The sequence below is a fragment of the Mastigoproctus giganteus genome, chromosome 12 (assembly GCF_048544385.1).
Source record: "Mastigoproctus giganteus isolate SK-2022 chromosome 12, ASM4854438v1, whole genome shotgun sequence".
Taxonomy (NCBI): domain Eukaryota; kingdom Metazoa; phylum Arthropoda; class Arachnida; order Uropygi; family Thelyphonidae; genus Mastigoproctus; species Mastigoproctus giganteus.
In genome coordinates, this window is record NC_143586.1 from 81,986,308 (window position 1) to 82,007,014 (window position 20,707).

A 20,707-nucleotide genomic window follows, 5' to 3' on the forward strand; every position below is an offset into this window, starting at 1 on the left:
CCTTCCTTTCATATTTGGAGCACATTACTACAACAACAGAGAACAACCATAACCTTAGGTGAAAGTTAATATACTTAAAATTTTCCAGTATAACTGCAGAATATGGTATCTTTCCTAAAAGGAGAGGAAATTGAATAGTTGCAAAGCATGGATAGCTAAAAAGAGTGGTCACAAAAAAAAAAAAAAAAAAAAAAGAGGTAGTATGGGTAAGCAAGAGAGGTGTGCTGAAACACAAGAAAACAAATATAGAAAAGTTGGATTAGAGAAACGGGAGAGAAAAAAAAACATGGTTTACATATTCATTAATAAATTTTTCATATATTTATATTTGTTATAATATCCATCAGTGTTTTGTTGTTCTTCATTTATTCCCACAGGGGAAAGGGATGTCTAGGAATTTAGGGAGAGCCCTCTGACCAGAAAGGTCATGTCCTGATCAATTAGATCGGAGCTTTATATACCTATACATACACAAGTGACAAAGAGAGTTTCCAATGCTTAACTGCCTGTCTTTCCTTCCACTGACTTCTTTGAAAAAAAGAGAGGAAGGAGAGGAGAAGAAGAAGAAATTAAGAGTTATGGGCCTGGTTACAAACAGTCAGCAGAGGTCTGGATCAACTATCTATCCATCAATCAATCAGGTAACTAATTTGTCTTCTGCTAGTTTACTCAGTTACTTGGTTACCCTTCTCTCTGCAATATTCAAAAGGCACCACCAAACAAAAATAGTTACAATCCATTCCCACTATCCAGTTTCCATATCTTGCTGTTATCCATATCTTGCTGTTATCCATTCCCACTATCCATATCTTGCTGTTATCTTATTACAGTCAGTCATCTTCCAGTCTCCTGTATTGGCACAGAGGCAGTTTGACACTACAGAATCTTTCAAATATGTCCTCACACAAGTCATACCATGTTTTTATGGACTGCTCATCAGTAGAGGCAGAGGCGTTTGAACCTGCAGGGTGTGATTTTCTAATTTCTTTCTCCACCTGTGATTCAACTTCTTAGGTGTGAACAGGTGCAACACCCACCTCTACATCAGGGACTGGTCCTCGACTGCACCAATAATATGAGCATGGGGGATAGTCTAACTAACTTTCTTTACCTTCATCTGTTCTCTGATCAACCAAACGGCCCTGGCTGGCTTCCTAGCAAGTACCTTGAAAGGTATACAGACACAGGTAGTGATGGCAGCTGCCTTTTCTATTCTTCCAAAACAACATTAATGGGAGCTTCATCATATTGATAGTATGGATAGTGTTCCTCTTCTTCGGTGGCTGGTCCTTCCACAGGTTCGGATTTTTCTGCTTCTAATCTAATTTCAGATAGTTTAATCTGAAAGGCTTCCTTTGCTTTGCTTTAGTCAATCTGTCTACATGTACTAACTTTATATCTCAAGGATAACACATATGTTTGATTTCATAATTGACAGTGAAGTCTGTTTAATAATTCTGTGTTCTATCTTTCCAGCTTCTCTGTTTGACCCTTCTTTACCTTGGGTGTATAAAGATATATTACATCTCCAAGTTTCATCCTTTATCAATTGCATTCTCAGCTCTTGATTTCTCTTGTTTATCCAAAGCATCAAGCATCTTCCAAATGCTGGATTACTAAGTCATATGCTCTGCACAGTTGCATTAGCAATTCCTTAGTATATTCTTCTACTAAATGATAATTATTTGGTTCCTGAACCTTCCAAACATGTTGTGGGCCAACAATATCCCTTCCATACGTCAAAGTTTGGCATCTCCTGGACAGCACTGTGGAATGAGTATGGAATGAATGTGGTAAGCCATCACGACCACAGACCCAGGTGTGAAAACACTGCTTCACGGTTCAATTAAGCTGATACACCTTAGCATCAGCTATCAGGTGATAGCTGATGGTCTTATGTTTTTTAGCCAGCTGCTCATAAACCTCTTTCATAATCTTGGACACGATATTAGACCCTTGGTCTGTCATTATGCCTGAGGCAGTCCATGTCTGAAAATCTCATGTGTACGGAGAGCCTTAGCAACTTATTTGCATGCTGTGTTTTCAAGGGAATAGCTTCTGCATAGCAAGCAAAAGCATCCACTGCTAAGAGAATATACCTGTTTCCTTCACAGGTTAATGGCAGTGGTCCCAGTATATCCATGTGAATATTAGCGAATGGCTATAGAACTACTTTGTTTCTCACCAGCACTGCCTTGACATTTGGCTTATATGCTTTCCTCTCAAGACAAGAAGCACAAGTTTCACAGTAGTTTTTGATGGTCAAATACATATTTACCCAAAAATAATCTCATCTGCATCTTTCTTTCCAGAGTTTCCAGGAATGCGAGATACCACTACAGCCTATGTATCATGACATAATCTCATTATTTCGCCTCAGAGACTGTGGCACTACCAGCTGTTTAAGAGACTTGGCTGTGGCTGTCTGTTGTTCTGGTACAGAGCAATGATACATTATTCAGGTAAAAGGTACCTCCAAACAGAGTTAGGATGCGCTTTACTCTTTACTTCCATCTAATGCATTTATTAATTCTTTAAGCTGAGGGCCCCCTCTCTCTCTCTCTCTCTCTCTCTCTCTCTCTCTCTCTCTGTAACTTCTTTATCTGAGTCACCAGATTTTTCCCAAACTATCTACTGCATCTGCTTCAATTTCTGTTGTAAGATAATTTACAGAATGCAATAGGTAGTCAGCATTTGAATTTACATGCCCTGGATGATATTCCAGGTCAAAGTCATAACCCTGCAGTAAAAGGTTCCAATGAGGGATTCTTGGTGTGGGATTTTTGAGTATGTCCATACAAGAATCCTCTGAACTGTTCTACAGAATGTCTGACTCCCAAAGTTTCTTTTTCAGTCGTGCTATAAAAACTTCTGGCCCCTTGGATTGCCTATTGCAATAAGCTATTGGCTGTACAACTCCATTTTTTCCTGTTCAAAAACACCTCTTATTACTTGATCACTTGCATCGAAGGTAAGAAAGAAAGGTTCAGAAAAATTTGGATGTATGAACAATGGTGAAAAGCTTCATCCCTTTCGAAAGGTATTCCCTTCTTCATAAGTCTGGTTAATAGAACACAGATTTTTCCATAATCTGGTATGAACTTTCTACAATAACCAGTAATTCCAAGGAATTGCTATATCTGCTTTATAGTCTAGGGAGGTTTGCTTCTCTTATGGACTCTAAATTTCGCTGATCTGATTGAACAGCTTTTGCACTTATTTTGTAACCTAAGAAAGTGATACCTGGTTTTAAAAAAATTGGAATTACTGGATTAACTTAAGATTGTGAACTCTAAGTCACTGAAAAACTAGCTGTAGCTTTCTGAGGTGCTCTGCAAAAGTGGTAGGGCAGACAAGAATGTCATTAAGATAACAGAACGTGCCTTCTGATTTAAGACCTTGCAGTACCAGTCTCATAAGTCTTACAAAATTGGCAGGGCTATTTTGCAGACCAAATGGCAGCCTTCTCTATTCGTCAACACCATCAGGGGTGACAAATGCTATAAGATTTTGCAAACTTGGTGACTTTCATCTGCAGGAAGCCAAAGCAGATACCCATTTTACTAAATGTTTTGCATTAGTTAGAAATTGGAATCTCTGCTTTATTAGGCATAAGGAAGGGATCTGCACAAGTTTTAAAGCATTAAACTTATGATAACGACAACGATAAGTTGTCCCTTTTCTGAAAGATGATGATTGGCTTTGATCATGCAAGGGATAATGATACCTGCTTCCATGAGCTGGTTGACTTGTTTTTCTACTTCATGCTGGAGAAAAAGCAGGATCCCATAAGGTGTTTGTCAGATTTGAAAATCATCTGTTAATCTAATATGATGTGGATGCCACTGGAGTAGTCTAACTCAACATTTGAATTAGCACAAAGCAATCCTTATATTTATCCAAGAGACTCTCTAGCTGTTGTCTTTCTAAGCATGACAAATGATCAAGCTTAAAAATCTGACACCTGGATAGTGTAACTCTTTTTTTCTATTCTCGTGTTCTAATTGCATATTCTTTGGCAAATGCAAAGGTTCATCTGATAAATTAGCCACCAATGCCTTAGCACAGCCTTGACCATTAAGGTGATTAAGGCTAGTTTATATGGCTAATGACTCACTGTTCAGACTAGACTCTGGTTCAAATAATATATTTTGTCTACCCTTGTTGCTCTCAGAGCCCTGGTTCACACACCAGAGCTCTGTGTTTTTTTGGTACCAACTTAAGTTGGTACCAAAAAAATTTGCTTCAGAGAATCATGAACATTTTTTTCATAATTCTGGGTGCTTTCTCAGCAGATCCAACCAAAGAAAAAAATTGCAAAATTCACTCATTTCATGGAGTGTTACCAACACACTCTCAATAAAGATTTGACCACCTATTTCAATATTCAATGTACAGCAAGCTCTGATGGACACATCAGCTCCACCTATTCCAAAGATAATAAGACTTGATGGAGGTCTAGGCAATTTTTCTTTATTTTGTATCTGATTAAAAACCAGAATCAATTAAAATGGTCACTGGAATCTTCTCAACATACCCAAACATTAAGAGTAAATTTGGTGTTGTGTGATATCAGTGTAACAAATTCGTTGAACACTTCACCATAACCTGGAGTCATAGGGGCCTCTGGTTGTGCATATGCTAATGTGCATTTGTAGAATTAATTTGCTTCTGGCTGTTTATATTAAAATTTTGTTCCCTTATGGATGTTGGTGATTTGACCAGCTTACAGTTTCTATTCAAAAGGTTGTTGGGCTTTTTTGTATATTAGCCCGTTCTTTATTGACATAATTCTTATAGGAACAATATTCAGGCTGTCTAAAGGATCCAGAATCTGCTGAATAATAGGGAAGTGTACCTGTTGTGGGAAGGCAACTGTATTGCAGTGATACATGAGAAATGTGTTGGTCCATGATTGGATTCATCAGAGTTTCTCTTATAAAATCTACACTTCTCCTCCAGTGTGCATAACTGGTTCCAGCATCTTGATTTTAAGATTGGCATTGGTTTATAACATTTGGTTTTCAGTTGTGACCCAAACCCTTTTCTTTACCTTTAGATTTAGTGTTTAAAACATACAGTAACTCTTTTCTTTAAAAAGAAGGAGAAAAAAAAAAAAAAAAAAACCACACAACATTTGTGGTCCTCTTTGATGTGGCATTTTTATGCATTCTGAAAAATTAGATAGTTCTCTAAATAATACTGTCTTTTTTTTTTTTAATTTATCATGAAGTCCAGAAAGAAAATCACCAATAAACTTAGATCTCTTGTTACCATTACTGTGGGATGGTCTTCTTCTGTACACAGGCCAAACAGCCTGCCTGAAAATTCAATTACACTTTCTTCACTTTGTTGTTCAGCCGTATTGAATTTTGGAAGGGAAGTAATTAATGGTCGGGAATTATCAATTCTGTTCATCAGTCTCTTTAAATTTATCATAATCTGTTTCTACCTGTAATGCTTGATTGGCTAAGACATATAGCAACTGCATCTTTCGTGCACAATTTTCCATAAGAATGCATTGTCACCCAGATATATTTCAAAGAGAGGCAACTTCTTCAACTGTACAGAAAAAACTGCAAAGTTCTCCTGTAATTTACCAGAAAAATACAGTATTAATTCTGTAATGCTAGATAAGAGTGGTTGTGCCTGGGTGTATTGTACCTGTATGCATTTGATTAATTATTTCAGGTTGCTCAGGTTGTACTTCACTTTCCATTTTTTAATTTAAATTAACCCATTCAAAATACACAGAATCCAAAAAATAACAATAATACAGACCTACCCTGGCTGGGCTGCAAATTGAAACAATAAGGTTAGACAAAATCTTTTCAGTAGTCAGTAATTTCTTCCCTCTTTGATCCTGCAAAAAAGAAAAAAGGGATAATATTACTGTTTTCAGAGCTTAAATTTAATTATGACCCATCCTAGTCTAAAAAACAACACCAATATGTTTGATGGATGCATGTTATGCAGAATGAAAGGTAAAGAGTGGGCAAGAAGCAATGGGATTTTACACGCTATAGATCTTGTCTGAGGATAGTAAACCTCTCAGTCCCCCAACATTAGGCTTCATTATCATGCATATTCTGAACACTATTGGAGAGAGAACTACAGTCAGCATGTTTTTTACCAACAGAGTTGCAGTTAAAAACTAAAAAACTAGGTCATGCTAAAAAACTAGGTCTTAGGGAGACATATAAGAGTGAAATTGACCAAAGAAGTTCTTCAAACTAACAAAACCATTTAATAAGATAAATGAAACAGTTACAATACAACACGCAAAGAAATCAATTTTTTAGCATATGTTGGTTTGTGTAAGCAAGTATATACAATAAATGCCAGTTAATGTGATCACGTTTGTAAACTGAATTTTGATTCTATTAAAGCAAAAATCAAAGGAATATTATCTGCAAGCTAAACAAATAAAAATAAAAAAATTAGAAGTTTACACTTTATTACCTTACAAATTAACAAAATTAAGTGATATGTGAAAATCAGAAAGTTATCCACAAGTCAACAAAATAAATTTACACTTACGTACATAGCTTAATTAATTTACACACTAACTAAACATAACTCTTTGTAATAAGATTATAATTTAAAATAGTAACTTATTTTAGATTTCTCTGAATTATCAGTACAAAGTCTATTTATAGATTTTCCAATATTGTATAACAGTCTGGAATTTGTTCAGGTTTATCTTCATTTTCTTCCTCCTTGGCAAAATTATCATTAACAGACTGGGCCAAGTTTCTTCATCTGTTAGAGCTGTATTAACTTGGAGATCACCTATACCCACCCAATCATTAAACTCCCATTCACCTATGTCTTCAGGCTTTTCAACATGATCAGCATCATGAATAATTAATCCAGATTTTTTTTTTTTTAAACAGTTGCTAATGCAGATTTTGGAAACTTCATTCCAGACACTCACTGTCATATGAAGTGCATCTAGAAGTTATCTGCTTTGTAATATCAGATGATGTTCTCAACCCATCATCTATAGATTGGATGATTCGCCTCTATATGATCTATAAAACGTCTTAAAGGTTTTTATTGTTCCCTAGTCGAGAGATTGAATCAGCGATGGGGTATTTGAAGGTAGAAAAACTAATTCAGTGTTTCCGAAAGTCAACTTTGAATGAGCTGAGCAGCTGTCCAAAAACCAGCACTTTTTTTTTTTTTTCTCCTTACCCCATTGCAAATACCATTTACAAAGATAATCTTCAAATAAAAAAAGGTGTCATCCAAAGTTACGGCATTATTATTGGCATATTGAGTAAAACAGGTATGCTGTTTTACTCCTTTAAAACATCTAGGCAATTTGCTCTTGCTTATAATTAATGGCTTCACCTTGATTGTTCCCATCATGTTGCATGTTAAAAGAACCATAATCTTCTTTCCTACAGATGCAGAGGCATTTTTAAAAATCATGCAATGGTCAGGGGTAGCCCTGTAGTACAACCATATATCATGTGTTAAGTCTTCAAGATTATAAGTGCTTAACACACTTTGCTAAGAAGTTTTCAACCAGTTGTCAACTGCAGAATAACACATAAACTTGTAACCAATACCATGCCTCTCCTTCCACCTTGCAGCCACCCATCCATCACCTAAAACTCTGTGTAGTTTTTCATCAAAATAATTAGCTTTTTTGATGAAGAATGCCATGATTGATTAGTGCATTAAATGAACTGGCCTGTTTGAACCAAACGAACAGAGCTTCATCTATTGTTTGGCATTTCCCCTTCATGCTTTTTTTTTTTTTTTTGGCTTCACTAATCACATTAGTGTTTAATGTGTGATGTGATTTTAATAATTTTGATAAAGATTACTGAAGTACTCCTAATTTTACTGATGCATTCCTTTGAGACAAATTGCTTAAGATTAATTTGGCATAGTTTGGCATAACTTGTATCTTTTACACTCAAATCCACTCTCTCTCTTTCTATTCACTTACATTTTTCTGGGTTGTAAATTTTAAAACAATAAAAAAGATAGGCATCAATCAATAACAAAGAACATGGCATGCACAAATTGCAACTAACATGACAAGTGCAAGTGGAATATTTAACAATAAAACTTTAGGAAGTTTAAATATAGAAAAGAAAATTCTGAAAATTTCTTTATGGTTTAGGTATATGATTGAAGATTTCATGGAAAGGGAAACACATTTCACCATAATAACACAAAAACCTATAGAATTCTAGGTGTCGGTATTATCGCAAATGCAATAAGATTGAGTTTATAACAGACTATACTAACAAAAAAGCTCAAGAAATCAGAAACTGTAAATTGTTTTGTTGTTTTATGATTGTTTAAATTTATGACCTACAAAAATATCATAAAAGCATTCAAAATGATTCTTATAAACATTGAAAGTGTAGTGTATTTTAATGATCTGAACTGGTTTTTTCAAGTTTGATTCTATAAAGTGGCTGATTCTAATAACCAGTGATCATATCAACTGGTGCCTATCGTATATTTACATACCATTTAAATATATTTAAATTGTCGATCATAAGCTATGCAAACTATCCTTGATATAACACTTTAACTAGTATGCATATATTGCCAGAGTAAATACATCAAGAGTACATGGGATTCACTTGTCTTTATACTATATCTATATTCAGAGACTGGCTTCAGATATTAGCCACATTATGACTAGAGGTTTCTTAAAACTAAGGAGTAACATTTAAAAGCTACTACAATAATACAGAGGAAGCTATTGATAGCTTATCGCCGGATGAGATCAAGGATCTGTTGGAGCAAGTTCTGCCATTTCTGTCCAACCTTTGTGTAATCAGTTAGGACTACTGGTAGCAACTTGGCTGCTAGATGAAACTTTCTGAATTCAGTTTCTCCCTACTCTCCTTATAAAAGCAGGGTGTATGTATATATAGTATATTTGCCAAAGCTAAGCTTCTGTTTATAAAAACAAGTACACCTGTGACAAGTTGGTATAAATGTTACATATGGCTAGCATTCAGAAAATGGAAATAATTAATAAGGATACAGTAGTTCCATCCTTCAAGGACATAATGGCATTTATTGCTATTGAGTTAGATCCAGTGGTGGATTCTGTTCACTTAAAGTTCTTGGAAAATTCGGTGCATGGAGTATAATTATAAGAAAGGAATTCTCAGTGAATGGGAGAATATATGTTCAAGAATTACACAAGGTTGTCAATTGAGTGAAAAATAGCACAACAGCTGGTAAATGTCAAAGGATAACTTTCACAAATTACAGTAGTAATTATCATATATGGGGGGATTTCTGTTTTTAACTACATACAATTCAAGAATAAGGGGAAAGTTTAGGTGTTATATACCATGGGACTGCAGCAAAGGCATGTAAGGGAATTGGGGAGAGGGTAAAATTGTAACAGCCATGTAAAAGTTTTGAATGTTATACAAGTATTAGCTATCAAGCTTGAGTATTGTGAGCTGTAGGAATGACAAGATGTACAATGCTCAAGAAAATAACAAGTCAGTGGTAGTGGGTAAGAACAGTATATGAACCCTGGTTGATATACTGTTGATATAATGAGATGCACCAAGAATGTTAGGAAAGTGGCATGAGATATTATGAGGGTAGTGATACAGTACCTAGTATGGCCTGCATTGGCAGGTACTACTAGCTTGGCTTAAGTACAGACCCCAACCCAACAGTTATTAGGCCATAGAAATCTGTTTTCCTTGAACAAGAGGTTAATCAATGGACATACAATTAAAGTAAAATAACAAATTAACAAACAAATTAATTCAAGTAAAATAACAAAAAAATCTGGTTGCCCTTCTCTGCACCCCTTCCAGCAGATCTACATCCTAAAGTGAGGCCTCCAGATCTGTAACAGTACTAAAGACGCAGCCTAATACCATGGCCTCAGCAAAGTTTCTGTATTTCATTTACAAAATCTCATGAGCTGCCCTGGCAGCATGTCTGCACTGCCCAGAGAATTTCATGTCTGACTGCACAATTACCCCCAGGTCTTTTTCATTCTCCACTAACCTGAGTGTATGAGGAGTGGTATGAAAGTAATGCCTCCTATTTTTTTCCTCAGAAAATTTACTTCCTACAATTATACCTTTTACATCAATTAATCCTCAATCGTTAATAAACATTGTTATTTTTCCACAAAGTCTCCATTTTCTATGCACTTTCGCCATCTTCGAGTCAGATGCTGTATTCCAATCCTGTAAAAGTCCTTACTCTTGCTCTGGAGGGCTTCACAAACACTGTGTGGGCGATCAATGTCTGCAAAATGGGTTCCATGGGGCGTATCCTTCAGCAGGTTGAAGAGGTGATAGTCAGAAGGTGCAAGATCTGGGCTGTGAGAGTAGTGAGGAATAACATTACACCCCAGTTTTGCAATTGGCCTCCATCCTTGTACATCCCAGACTGGTGTGGGATCATGCATTGGCATGGAAAAGAACCTCATTAAGGTTTTTGTCTGGTCAAACCCTACAGATGTGGGCTTTCAATGTTTCTACATAATGATCTGATTTGACTATGGTGCCGTGCTTCAAGAAGTCCACAAGCAAGATCCCATCTTTTTTGATAGTGCCACTCCATCAACTGTCTCTTTGTTTCAGGGTCATAATCGCAAACACTATGCTCAAGCACAGTGTTCGCGAAACCATCCAGAGCAAGAGTAAGGACTTTTACAGAATCGGAATACAGCGTCTGATCTAGAGACAAGTCAGACACTGTATTCCATCATCACCAATAACTATGCACTTCTGTCATTTTGACAGAAGTGCATAGAAAATGATGACTTTGTGGAAAAATAACAGCGTGTTTATTAATGATTGGAGATTAATTGATGTAAAAGGCATAGTTGCAGGGATTAAATTTTCAGGGGAAAAAAAATAGGAGGCATTACTTTCGCACTGCTCCCTGTAGTATCAAACAGTTGATAAGTTACTCTGGGATTGCTGCTACCCATGTGCAGTACCTTGCATTTGCCACCATTTCTCAGCTCATCGATCCAATTACACCGGACAATTCCAGTAAGATCACACAGTTCCTTGTACTGCACATGACTTGGATTATGCATTTCTTCTTGGAAGGCTCTTATGTAGATGGACTTTGGACAATGTTGTCTACTTTTTGAATGGATGTACCTCATTCTCTGTATGATATTATGAACTGTATCTGTAATACTGTATGTATGGTATTGTAAATATATGGCGAGGTTGCTCAAATTTGGCAGGGACCACCTGGTACAATAAATAAAAATAAATAAATGCATAAATAAAAAAAAGTCCAAGTAAAACAACAAACTGGTGTGTCCATGAAGAATAGACTGCATCAGACCATAGAGAACTAACCTTGTACATCAGCTAGAGGTCCCCTTCATTCTTTGACATTACAAAGTATAACATAAAAAAACTCAACTGGGATATATTCCAGCAGACTTTTAAGCTCAGAAATGAATAGCATCCAGCCTGAACTGCAACAACACTTAGCACCTACAACAAACCACTGTGAAATAATAACATAGGCTTTAACAAAGGCATACAATTCCTCTATGAGGAACAAGAAACCAAAGCCAAATGCAGTGCCCTGGTGGTCCCTGAACTTGAATCCTTCTGGTGAAGGATCCAGCAGGCCTGAAAAAATTTTCAAAAGGGATCGAGCAACCTGGCATGTGAATGAAGTAAACACACTGACAGGAACAACTAAACCACTCTCAAAAGGCCCAGAAAACGGAATCCTTGCAACAGCTGGTTGAGATATGCAGAAACAGAAAAATAAGATGTCATTTACTGGATTGTCACAAACAAGCTCCCACCAGACAAAGTGGTCAACACCATCACTGCCACAGATGGTACCCACATCCATACCTGGGAGGACACTGGGTAATATTCTTAATGAATTATTCTGTAGATCTTGCTCTTGCCCCTGAACAACAAGAAATCTGTAACAATAATCAGAGTTACCACTCTGAAGAAACAGAACTTCCCTTTTTCCAGAATGAACTGAAGGCAGGGTTATACCACACCAAAACCAAAATTAGCAAATGTCCTGGACTTAACCTGTTAGAGGTGGAGGCTGTCAAAAATTTGCTATGGCACTTCCTGACCAACTACTTCACCTATACAATAACTGTCTTGCCCAGGGAGTTTCCCACCCCATAGAAACAGGCACTATTCAGGCTTATCCTCAATACCCCCCCCCAATAAGCCACTTACTGAGCCCAGATCTTACTTGCCTACAGCTTTGCTACCAGTGCTTGATAAGATCATGGAGAGAATGATTTTATACTAGTTACCAGACCATTACCAGAGAGCAGCTCTATACTCAGATAAACAGTTTGGCTTCAAGCTAGGCCACCCAAATAAGAATGCAATGCAGTAACAGCACAGAAGAAAAATATTAGCTAGCCATTGCTGTAAATTTCGTTGGTGCTTTTAACATCTTGTGGCAGCCCAGAATTCTCAGTAGGCTACAACAGGCCAATGTGCCCATGAACCTGAACCTCTACAAAATCATCTGCAGCTACCTCAAGAACAGAAAAGCATTAGCCAGAACCAAGTTTCAAGAAAAAAGCATAATAATTACAAAAGGCTCTGTACTGGATTCATTCTTTTGGACCACTGTACTGAATATGGACAAACACAGCAGATGCCTATTCTGATGACCTGGTCATTATAGTGAAGGCAATGGTTGTTTACCATAGAGAATTGAAAAATCTGGCTACCGCCAACTTTACTAAAATTACAGGACTGGACACAAGTCCATAAATTATAAATTACACCAGATAAAACTATCCTCCTAAAAAGGTACCCTCAGAAGAACACCACATAAAAATTAATGACACTTCTATCAGAATGGGCCAAGAACTAAAATATCTTGGCATCACCTTCATTCAATAGCAAGCTGTCTTTTGCCCCCCCCCCCCCCATATTAAACATTTATCCAAAGACGTCAGAAACTATGCTGTCTTAGTTTCCAGGATTAGCTGTGCTGACTGAGGCCTAAATAAGAAAACACTAAATCTTTTACACAAAGCAGTCTTTATCCTGTTATTTCCTATAAGCTGGTATCTGGTTACACAGGACAACAATAAACAAATAAAAGAAAACGAGATATTATTCAAAGGTCCATCTTACTTGCCATAACCAGAGCTTGCTGTATGGTGAGTATCCCTACCCTGCAAATCTTGGCAGGTACTCTACCCCTGGATTTGGAAATAGTATGCCAGTGACTTACTACAAGCTAATAAAAGCTATACCCATCCAACACCTGGGTTGGATGGGTATATTACTAGACCTAGCCAATGACATGACTAGGGGAAAAACTTGACTATCCTAATGCTGGCAAACAGACTGGGAACAGTCCACCAAGGAAGAGGTGACTAGGAGATCCCTACCAAATGTGGCTTTGGTTTCAACAAACCATGTCCCTGGACTCCCCGGGCTATTTATGAAGGGACATGGGTCTTTTAAGGCCAAGCTCCACTGGCTTGGCCTAGCTGATGATCCACACTACACATGGTGCTCTTGAAGATTAGCAGCACATGCTATATGAGTGCCCAATTTACAAAAAGCCCCAGAATCTACAAATACCAAGGATCAGCACACTACCCAGAGATCACAACCATCTCTTTATTAGAGAGAATTACTACTATATAGCCCTTACCAATTATGTCCAAACTATATTCTAAACATGTAGACAGAACCTAAGACAAAGTCATACCAATCCCCCATGCACTTTAGAAACAGTATTAACCCACAGTAAAGCTGAATACCATAATCTAACTGATCCTTCTCAGCCCTGACTTAACATAAATAGTCAACTCCTGGCTTGCCCTCTGGGGCCCTGTGGTGTGCTTGCCCTACATGTGTGAATGACAGGACAAATGTTTAACAACTGGTTCGTAAAGGACTTTTGCCCAGAAGTTGAATGACACTGTAAAAGAATTTGCAATACAAGGCAATATTATTCTGACAATTCCCCAAGTCATTTGCAACACTAGAAATCACGAACAAAAACTTTTAAATTATTATTGCCCCTGAACACAATTTCATTGATTCAGCCAATGGATCAAGACATTTCTACATTTAAAAAATTATATTTTAAAGTGAACCTTTAACACAATGTTTGATACCTTGGAAAATTCAGAGGTAAATTTTCATGACTTTTTTGAAATCTTATACACTCACTGTGCATGGACAGACATAAAAGAATCTACAATGAATGTAGATTCATTGTACATTCTTTGGAAGATAGTTTGCATACATGTGCAGCAGCCAACAGTGTACATCCAAGAAGCAGTTGTGAAAGACATTGCTGAAAATTGGTAGCACTTGGGAGATGGCTCAGTGGCAAAGGCTTTGATGACATCATGGAAATTGTGACCAGTCATGAAGAGGAGTTGTCTGTAAAAGAAATGTTAAAGTGTGAAGCAAAAAGTGAAGAGGAGAAAGAAGAGGATGATATTCCACCTGTGAACCTCTTAACCATTTCCAACAAGAAGATGCTAAAGATTTTCCAAGATAGCATTGACTTTTTGCAGACCCTCGACATCGAAATTTAATGAGAAGCGATGTTAACAGTGCATTGGTGCCATATAATCTAACATTGGCTGAAATGAAGAAGGAAGCCTGACAGCCAATGCTACTGGAGTTTTTCAGTTGACCAAACGGCATTTCTGACACAGTATGCCTATCAGCGATGGTCTCTGATTAATATCTAAATATTATGCAAGTCCCTTATTTTTTTAAGTAAACATACTTGTTTTATTCTAAACTTTTGTTTTTATCATTTCCTATTGGTATTACCTGATGTAATTAATATTAACAATTAGAATTTATAAAAACTTCTATAGAAGTCTGAAGCAGACCTTAGAACCTAATCCCTTATTTTCTATTGTTTCTTCAGTTCCATTTGCCAAAATTTCAAGTGCTTGAGGTTTCTGGTAAACAGAACCCTCACATACATAAAGGGTCTACTGTTCACAAACACACAGTGTACTTAGAAATGAATGATTATCAGCACTTAAAAATATAATAACCTTCCAGTTGGCATGCCAATACAGTTACACAAGCAAGCAGGCATGCTAAAGCATTCAACACTCAATATTTGTGGGGGGACTAAAAATTGTTTCAAATGGTACACACACACATGATATATTCTTTATTCTGACACTGCATTAGATAACAAAAACAATATATTTCAGTAACAGCAGTTCTGTTATAAAATAACATTTCCAAAATACCCCACTTCTAACACAGCAACATAAAAAGAAACTGAAGCCAAGTAAAAATCTGTACATAAAAATAAAAAAATAATAATAATCACTGATGCAGATCAAAGGTAAAGACAATAATTTAAGAAACATTTAAATTCACACTTACATCACTCTGCTATTTTTATATTTAACTTTAATCTGCCATGTTGAATTGATGTCAACAGCTAATGTGTTAATATCCAATTGGCAAACTTTATTTTTGATAATCATAAGTAACCTTATGGCACAGAATATTTTTGATAATCAGCCTCAGGGGTTAGCCTGCAATAATTCTTCTGGCAAATTTTTAATGGGATTCGAGTCCAGCAAGTATGCAGGTTAGCCCCTGAGGCTCTTGTCACAGAAATTCTTCTAAGTATGACAGCTAAGGCTGTTACTTGGAAGTCTGATGGAACAGGAGTTAAAAGGGATTGGGAAATAAATTAGAAGAATTTGTAATAAATGTAGGAATATGGTTATCTTGAAACCAATTAACAAAATAGGTAATATGTTTAAGGATCTTACTACACAGTTAACAAGGAAACATAATTTAAAAAATAAGAAATTGTAAAAAGATCTGTCAACAAAACTGTGTAGTAGTAGTAGTAGTGGCACTTGATGCAAGAAAGCAAGTGTAGGAGCTTATGCAGCATCAGCCAAAAAAAAAAAAAAAAAAATCACACCATACCCTCCAAATGTCTGTCCAGTTCCTCCTTAAATTTATTTAACCTATCAACTTCCACAACGACAGATGGAAGTTTGTTCCAGCAATTAACCACCCGCTGGCTAAAGGCAAATTTCCGCACATCTATTCTACATCTATCCTTTCTTAATTTGAACTTATGTCCCCGTAGGTTCGTAATCTGAACAAGTGGGAGGATCCCATCAGAATTCAGTGTGCTCAACCCATTCAAGGCCTTATAGACCTCAATCAGATCACCGCGCAGGTGCCTAGTCTCCAGCCACTGCAATTTGCAGAACTTAAGCCTCTCTTGGTAAGAGGATCCCTTCATTCCCCTCACCAATCGTGTTGCTCTTCTCTGTACACGCTCAAGCAAATCTACATCCTTCCTAAAATGAGGCCTCCAGACCTGTACGCAGTACTCAAGGCGTGGCCTGACCATTGCCTTATACAGAGGGACAATCACCTCCTTTTCCCTGCTAGCAAAATTCCTATATATCATTGACAAAACCCCATGACCTGCCCTAGCAGCCTGTCTGCATTGCTCAGAAAACTTCATATCTGACTGCACAATTATTCCCAGGTCTTTTTCATTTTCTACCACCTTAAGTGTAGTACCACACAGTTGGTACGTTTCTCTGGGGTTACTTCTACCCATATGCAGTACTTTGCATTTGTCAAGGTTAAACTTCAGTTGCCACTTCTTAGCCCATCTGCCCAAATTATCTAGATCCTCTTGCAGTAGCACACTGCCATGACTGTCATTAACAACCCTGCCAACCTTCGTGTCATCTGCAAACTTCGACATTAAGCCTGATATACCTTCATCAATATCATTGATAAATATACAAAACAACAGTGGACCCAACACCGAACCCTGTGGGACTCCACTAATAACATTAGTCCACGAAGAGCAGCACCCATTGATTACCACCCTCTGTCTTCTCCCACTTAACCATCCTTTTATCCATTGTAGCAACTTACCCTTAATACCATTCTGCTCCAATTTGTACAGTAGTCTTCCATGCGCAACAGTGTCAAAAGCTTTCCTGAAATCCAAGTATATGATATCAAAATTATTTTTTGCATCCAGTTCCTTTGTGACCACATCATAATAACCAATCAAATTTGTCAGACAAGACTTTCCCTTAACAAACCCATGCTGTGTCTGAATTATTGCTGCAGTCTTGTCTAGATGATCCTGCAATGCATCTTTAACCAGTGACTCCATTATTTTACCCGGAACAGAAGTTAAACTAACTGGTCTGTAATTACTCGTGTCACCCTTCGAACCTCCTTTGTGAATTGGGGATACATTTGCACATCTCCAGTCCATGGGATGAATCCAAGGATGCTCTCATAATTATGGCTAAGGGTTTGCTTAGTTGCTTTGCCGCCTCCTTTAATATAACTGGATAGATCCCATCCACCCCAGGTGCCTTTCTTATGTTTAACTTCAACAATTTCTCCTCCACTTTGCTCTCAGTTATTACAAAATCATTAAGCACACTGCTACAATTTGATAACCTTCTTCCATTTTCAAACTGTAATAATTCCTCACGTGTGAATGTAGATGCAAAATACTCATTCAGTTTGTTTGCTATCTGAGCAGGATCATCAACAGTCGAACCATCGATGTCAAGTTGACCAATCATATTCATCCCCTTCCTTTTAGAGTTTATATAAGTAAAGAAATCCTTGCTGTTTTTCTTAGCATCTTTTGCCAAAGATTTCTCGTAATCCGCCTTCGCCTGCCGAACCTCCTTTGTGACCTGATTACAGACTAGCTTATATCTGCTACAGGCTTCTGCGTCGCCTGATAATTTATATGCATCCCATGCATTTTTCTTCTCTGTCACGAGTCTCATTAGTAGGTTAGATAGAAATGAAAATAGGAGAACACCACAGACATGTAGTGGAAAAAAGATACACAAAAGTCAAAATAAGCAAACTGTATATAAGAATAACAAATGTTTCAATAACAAGAATATTAAACCTTTGCAGGCCAATGTTGCTCCCAGCTTGAAAATTGGCATTTTCAATTACAGAACTTGTTTATTCACCATGCTGGACCAATATTGTACTTCCATCTATTTACATTTCATATAAACAATCTGAAAAGCTAAATCAATATTTGATTTTTATAATGATCTTTATTGTTAACTGCAAGTGGCATTGGTTTTTTTCTTGGTCCCATTTCAGTTGGTTATTCCTATTTAGAAATTTGATTTCCCACCATACTGGCTCAATTATTGTGATGCCAACTAATTATACTTCATGTAAACAATCTGAAAAACTATCAAAACTAATGGCAGGCACTGTTTCTCCCCCACACCCTCACTTTAAATAAGAGTGAGTAACAGAAATATCTATAGTGTATCCTTTGGAAATGAATTATAGGTTAATATTATAATATAAGAAATAAATTCAGAACATGGGTGATGTTTACTGTTTCCTAAACTGCCCATGCATTAGCTTATAATACCTAGTTGGCAGCTAGCTTTCTTGAGGTGATGTCATCAAATAAAGCATGCCTTATATATGCACTGATGCAGCTAGCTTGAATCCATCAGTTGTACATGAGACAAAGAAACCAGCATAGGCTTTATAACTTAATGCTAATCAAATAAATGTGATTACTGTGGTGTAAATTCTGTTTAGTAATTTTTAGTCTCAAGATGTATGTAACCCACAGAATTGAGGAAGTTTGAGTATTTCATAACATAAATGGTAAAGTTTACTTCATGAGACATCCATCCCCTTCCATCCATCAGCATCATCATATAAAAGGACTCAGGATAGATTCCTTTGGATTAGAGAAGTGCCAATGTATCGACAATACATAAAAGCGGTTCTAAGAGTAAAGCTGGTAACTACAGATGGTTAGTCTGACTTCACTGGTAGGAAAAATCTTATAGGCAATGATTAAGAGTGCAATCCAGGGATATTTAGAGAGAAATGGCATTCTGAAAAACACACACCATGGCTTTATTACGGGAAAATCATTTAACTATCTTAGTAGGCTATTTTGACACTCACTCATGAGCTGAATTTAGGGAACAATTTAACATAGTTTATTTGGATTTTAGCAAAGCATTTGACTTGGTCCCTCATGAGAGGTTATCGTATAAGCTTGAACAGGTTGGGATTACTGGTAAGATTCTAAGATGGATTGCTGGGTGGCTGCAGGGTAGAAAGCAGAGGGTTGTGATTAATGGATATTCTTCAGGTTGATGTAACATCAGGAGTGGAGTCCCTCAAGGATCAGTTCTTGGACCACTGTTGTTTCTCATTTTCATAAATAATGTCGACATTTCACATCACACCTTCTATTGGCATTTGGCATCATACCTCCTATCGACAGGATAGAAGGTGTTATGCCAAAATTTGCAGATGACGTAAAGGTTGGCATTGTTAATGATTAGTGCCAAGCAAAGCTCCTTCAGGATGACTTGAACAGACTTCAAAGGTGGTCAGAAGTGGCATCTATGTTTTAATGCTGCTAAATGCAAGGTCTTATACTTGGGGAATAACAACCCACAAATAAATTATACACTTGGTGGGGCTGAATTAAAAACAGTGGAGGAGGAAAGGGATCTGGGAGTTACAATACTGGCAGATATGAAGTTTTCTGAACACTGTAAACAGCCAGCCAGGAAAGCCCATGGTGTCCATCGATGATTTATCAAACATTATCCTGCAGAGATAGGTCATAATCCCACTGTATAAGGAATTGTAAGACCACACTGGGAATACTGTGTTCAGTATAGAGACCTCATCTGAAAAAAAGACATCGAGCTTCTTGAAAGGGTCCAAAGAGGGGCAACTCGAATGGTGAGATCGGCAGAAGGAAGACCATATGAGGAAAGACTCCGATTATGTGGGCTCTGAGAGGGATTAGTAAAATAAATGAAGGTGGAATTCTCACTTAAGAATTCCAGAACTAGTGGTCATAAATTCAAATTACAGGGTTTGAGGTTTAGATTAGATTGTAGGAAGTTTTCTTTTAAGCTAGCAAGTCTTTCTTTTTAGCCAGCAGCAAGTCATTTATTGCTGGAACAAGTTTCATGCGCAGGTAGCCGAGGCTGACAGTTTGAATAAATTCAAAGGTCAACTGGGTACTTACACAGTTCACCTTTGAGAGAGGAGGGAAGCATATAATCTATTTGGCAGTTTTTTTTTTTTTTTTTCTTGACAGGGGTAGAAAAAGCCTGTGGCTTCCTTGCACTATATGGCAAATACTATTACTAAAGTACTACTTGAAAAAAGCTGATCTGATTTTACATTTATACAATCTAATAACAGTTTACCTTGATGGCTCATATGTACTTCATAGTCAGTCCAGATATGCAAGACAAGAAGCGGCAAGGATGCTAGTTCTTTGTTCTTCTGTGCTGTGGTGCCAAACATCACAGGACTTTAGCCAGCATGGAGGACAATTATTTTTTTTTAAGTCGACTATTGTTTAAGCTCCTTATGGAGAATCAGAGGTTCTGAAATGTTATATAGATTATCTGCATTCAAGATAATCATACAGGTTCAAATAAAATATTTTATGAGAGAGAAAAATGCTTCACCTGTTCAACATTTCTTTGAAATTTTTATAAAAGTTTTACCTTCTTTTACTTTAAAATTTGGTTTGCAAATTCAAATTTTAAAGAACGTATTTTCATTGAAATGTAAATTAACAAAAACAGGTTAACTAAATGGTCATTTTATAAGGATACTCTTCTTCATCAGACACCTGAGAATAATTTGCCAATATTGTTTCACGAAGCATT

General features: G+C 36.9%; 1 protein-coding gene across 1 annotated transcript in view; it reads right to left on the minus strand.

Annotated features, from left to right (window-relative positions):
• LOC150077230 (coiled-coil domain-containing protein 43-like) overlaps positions 1-20,707 on the minus strand; it is a 131,561-nt gene that overhangs the window by 52,926 nt on the left and 57,928 nt on the right. The window contains 1 exon segment of the mRNA XM_090386984.1: positions 20,654-20,705. Within this exon segment, the coding sequence (XP_090243110.1) occupies positions 20,654-20,705 (52 nt within the window).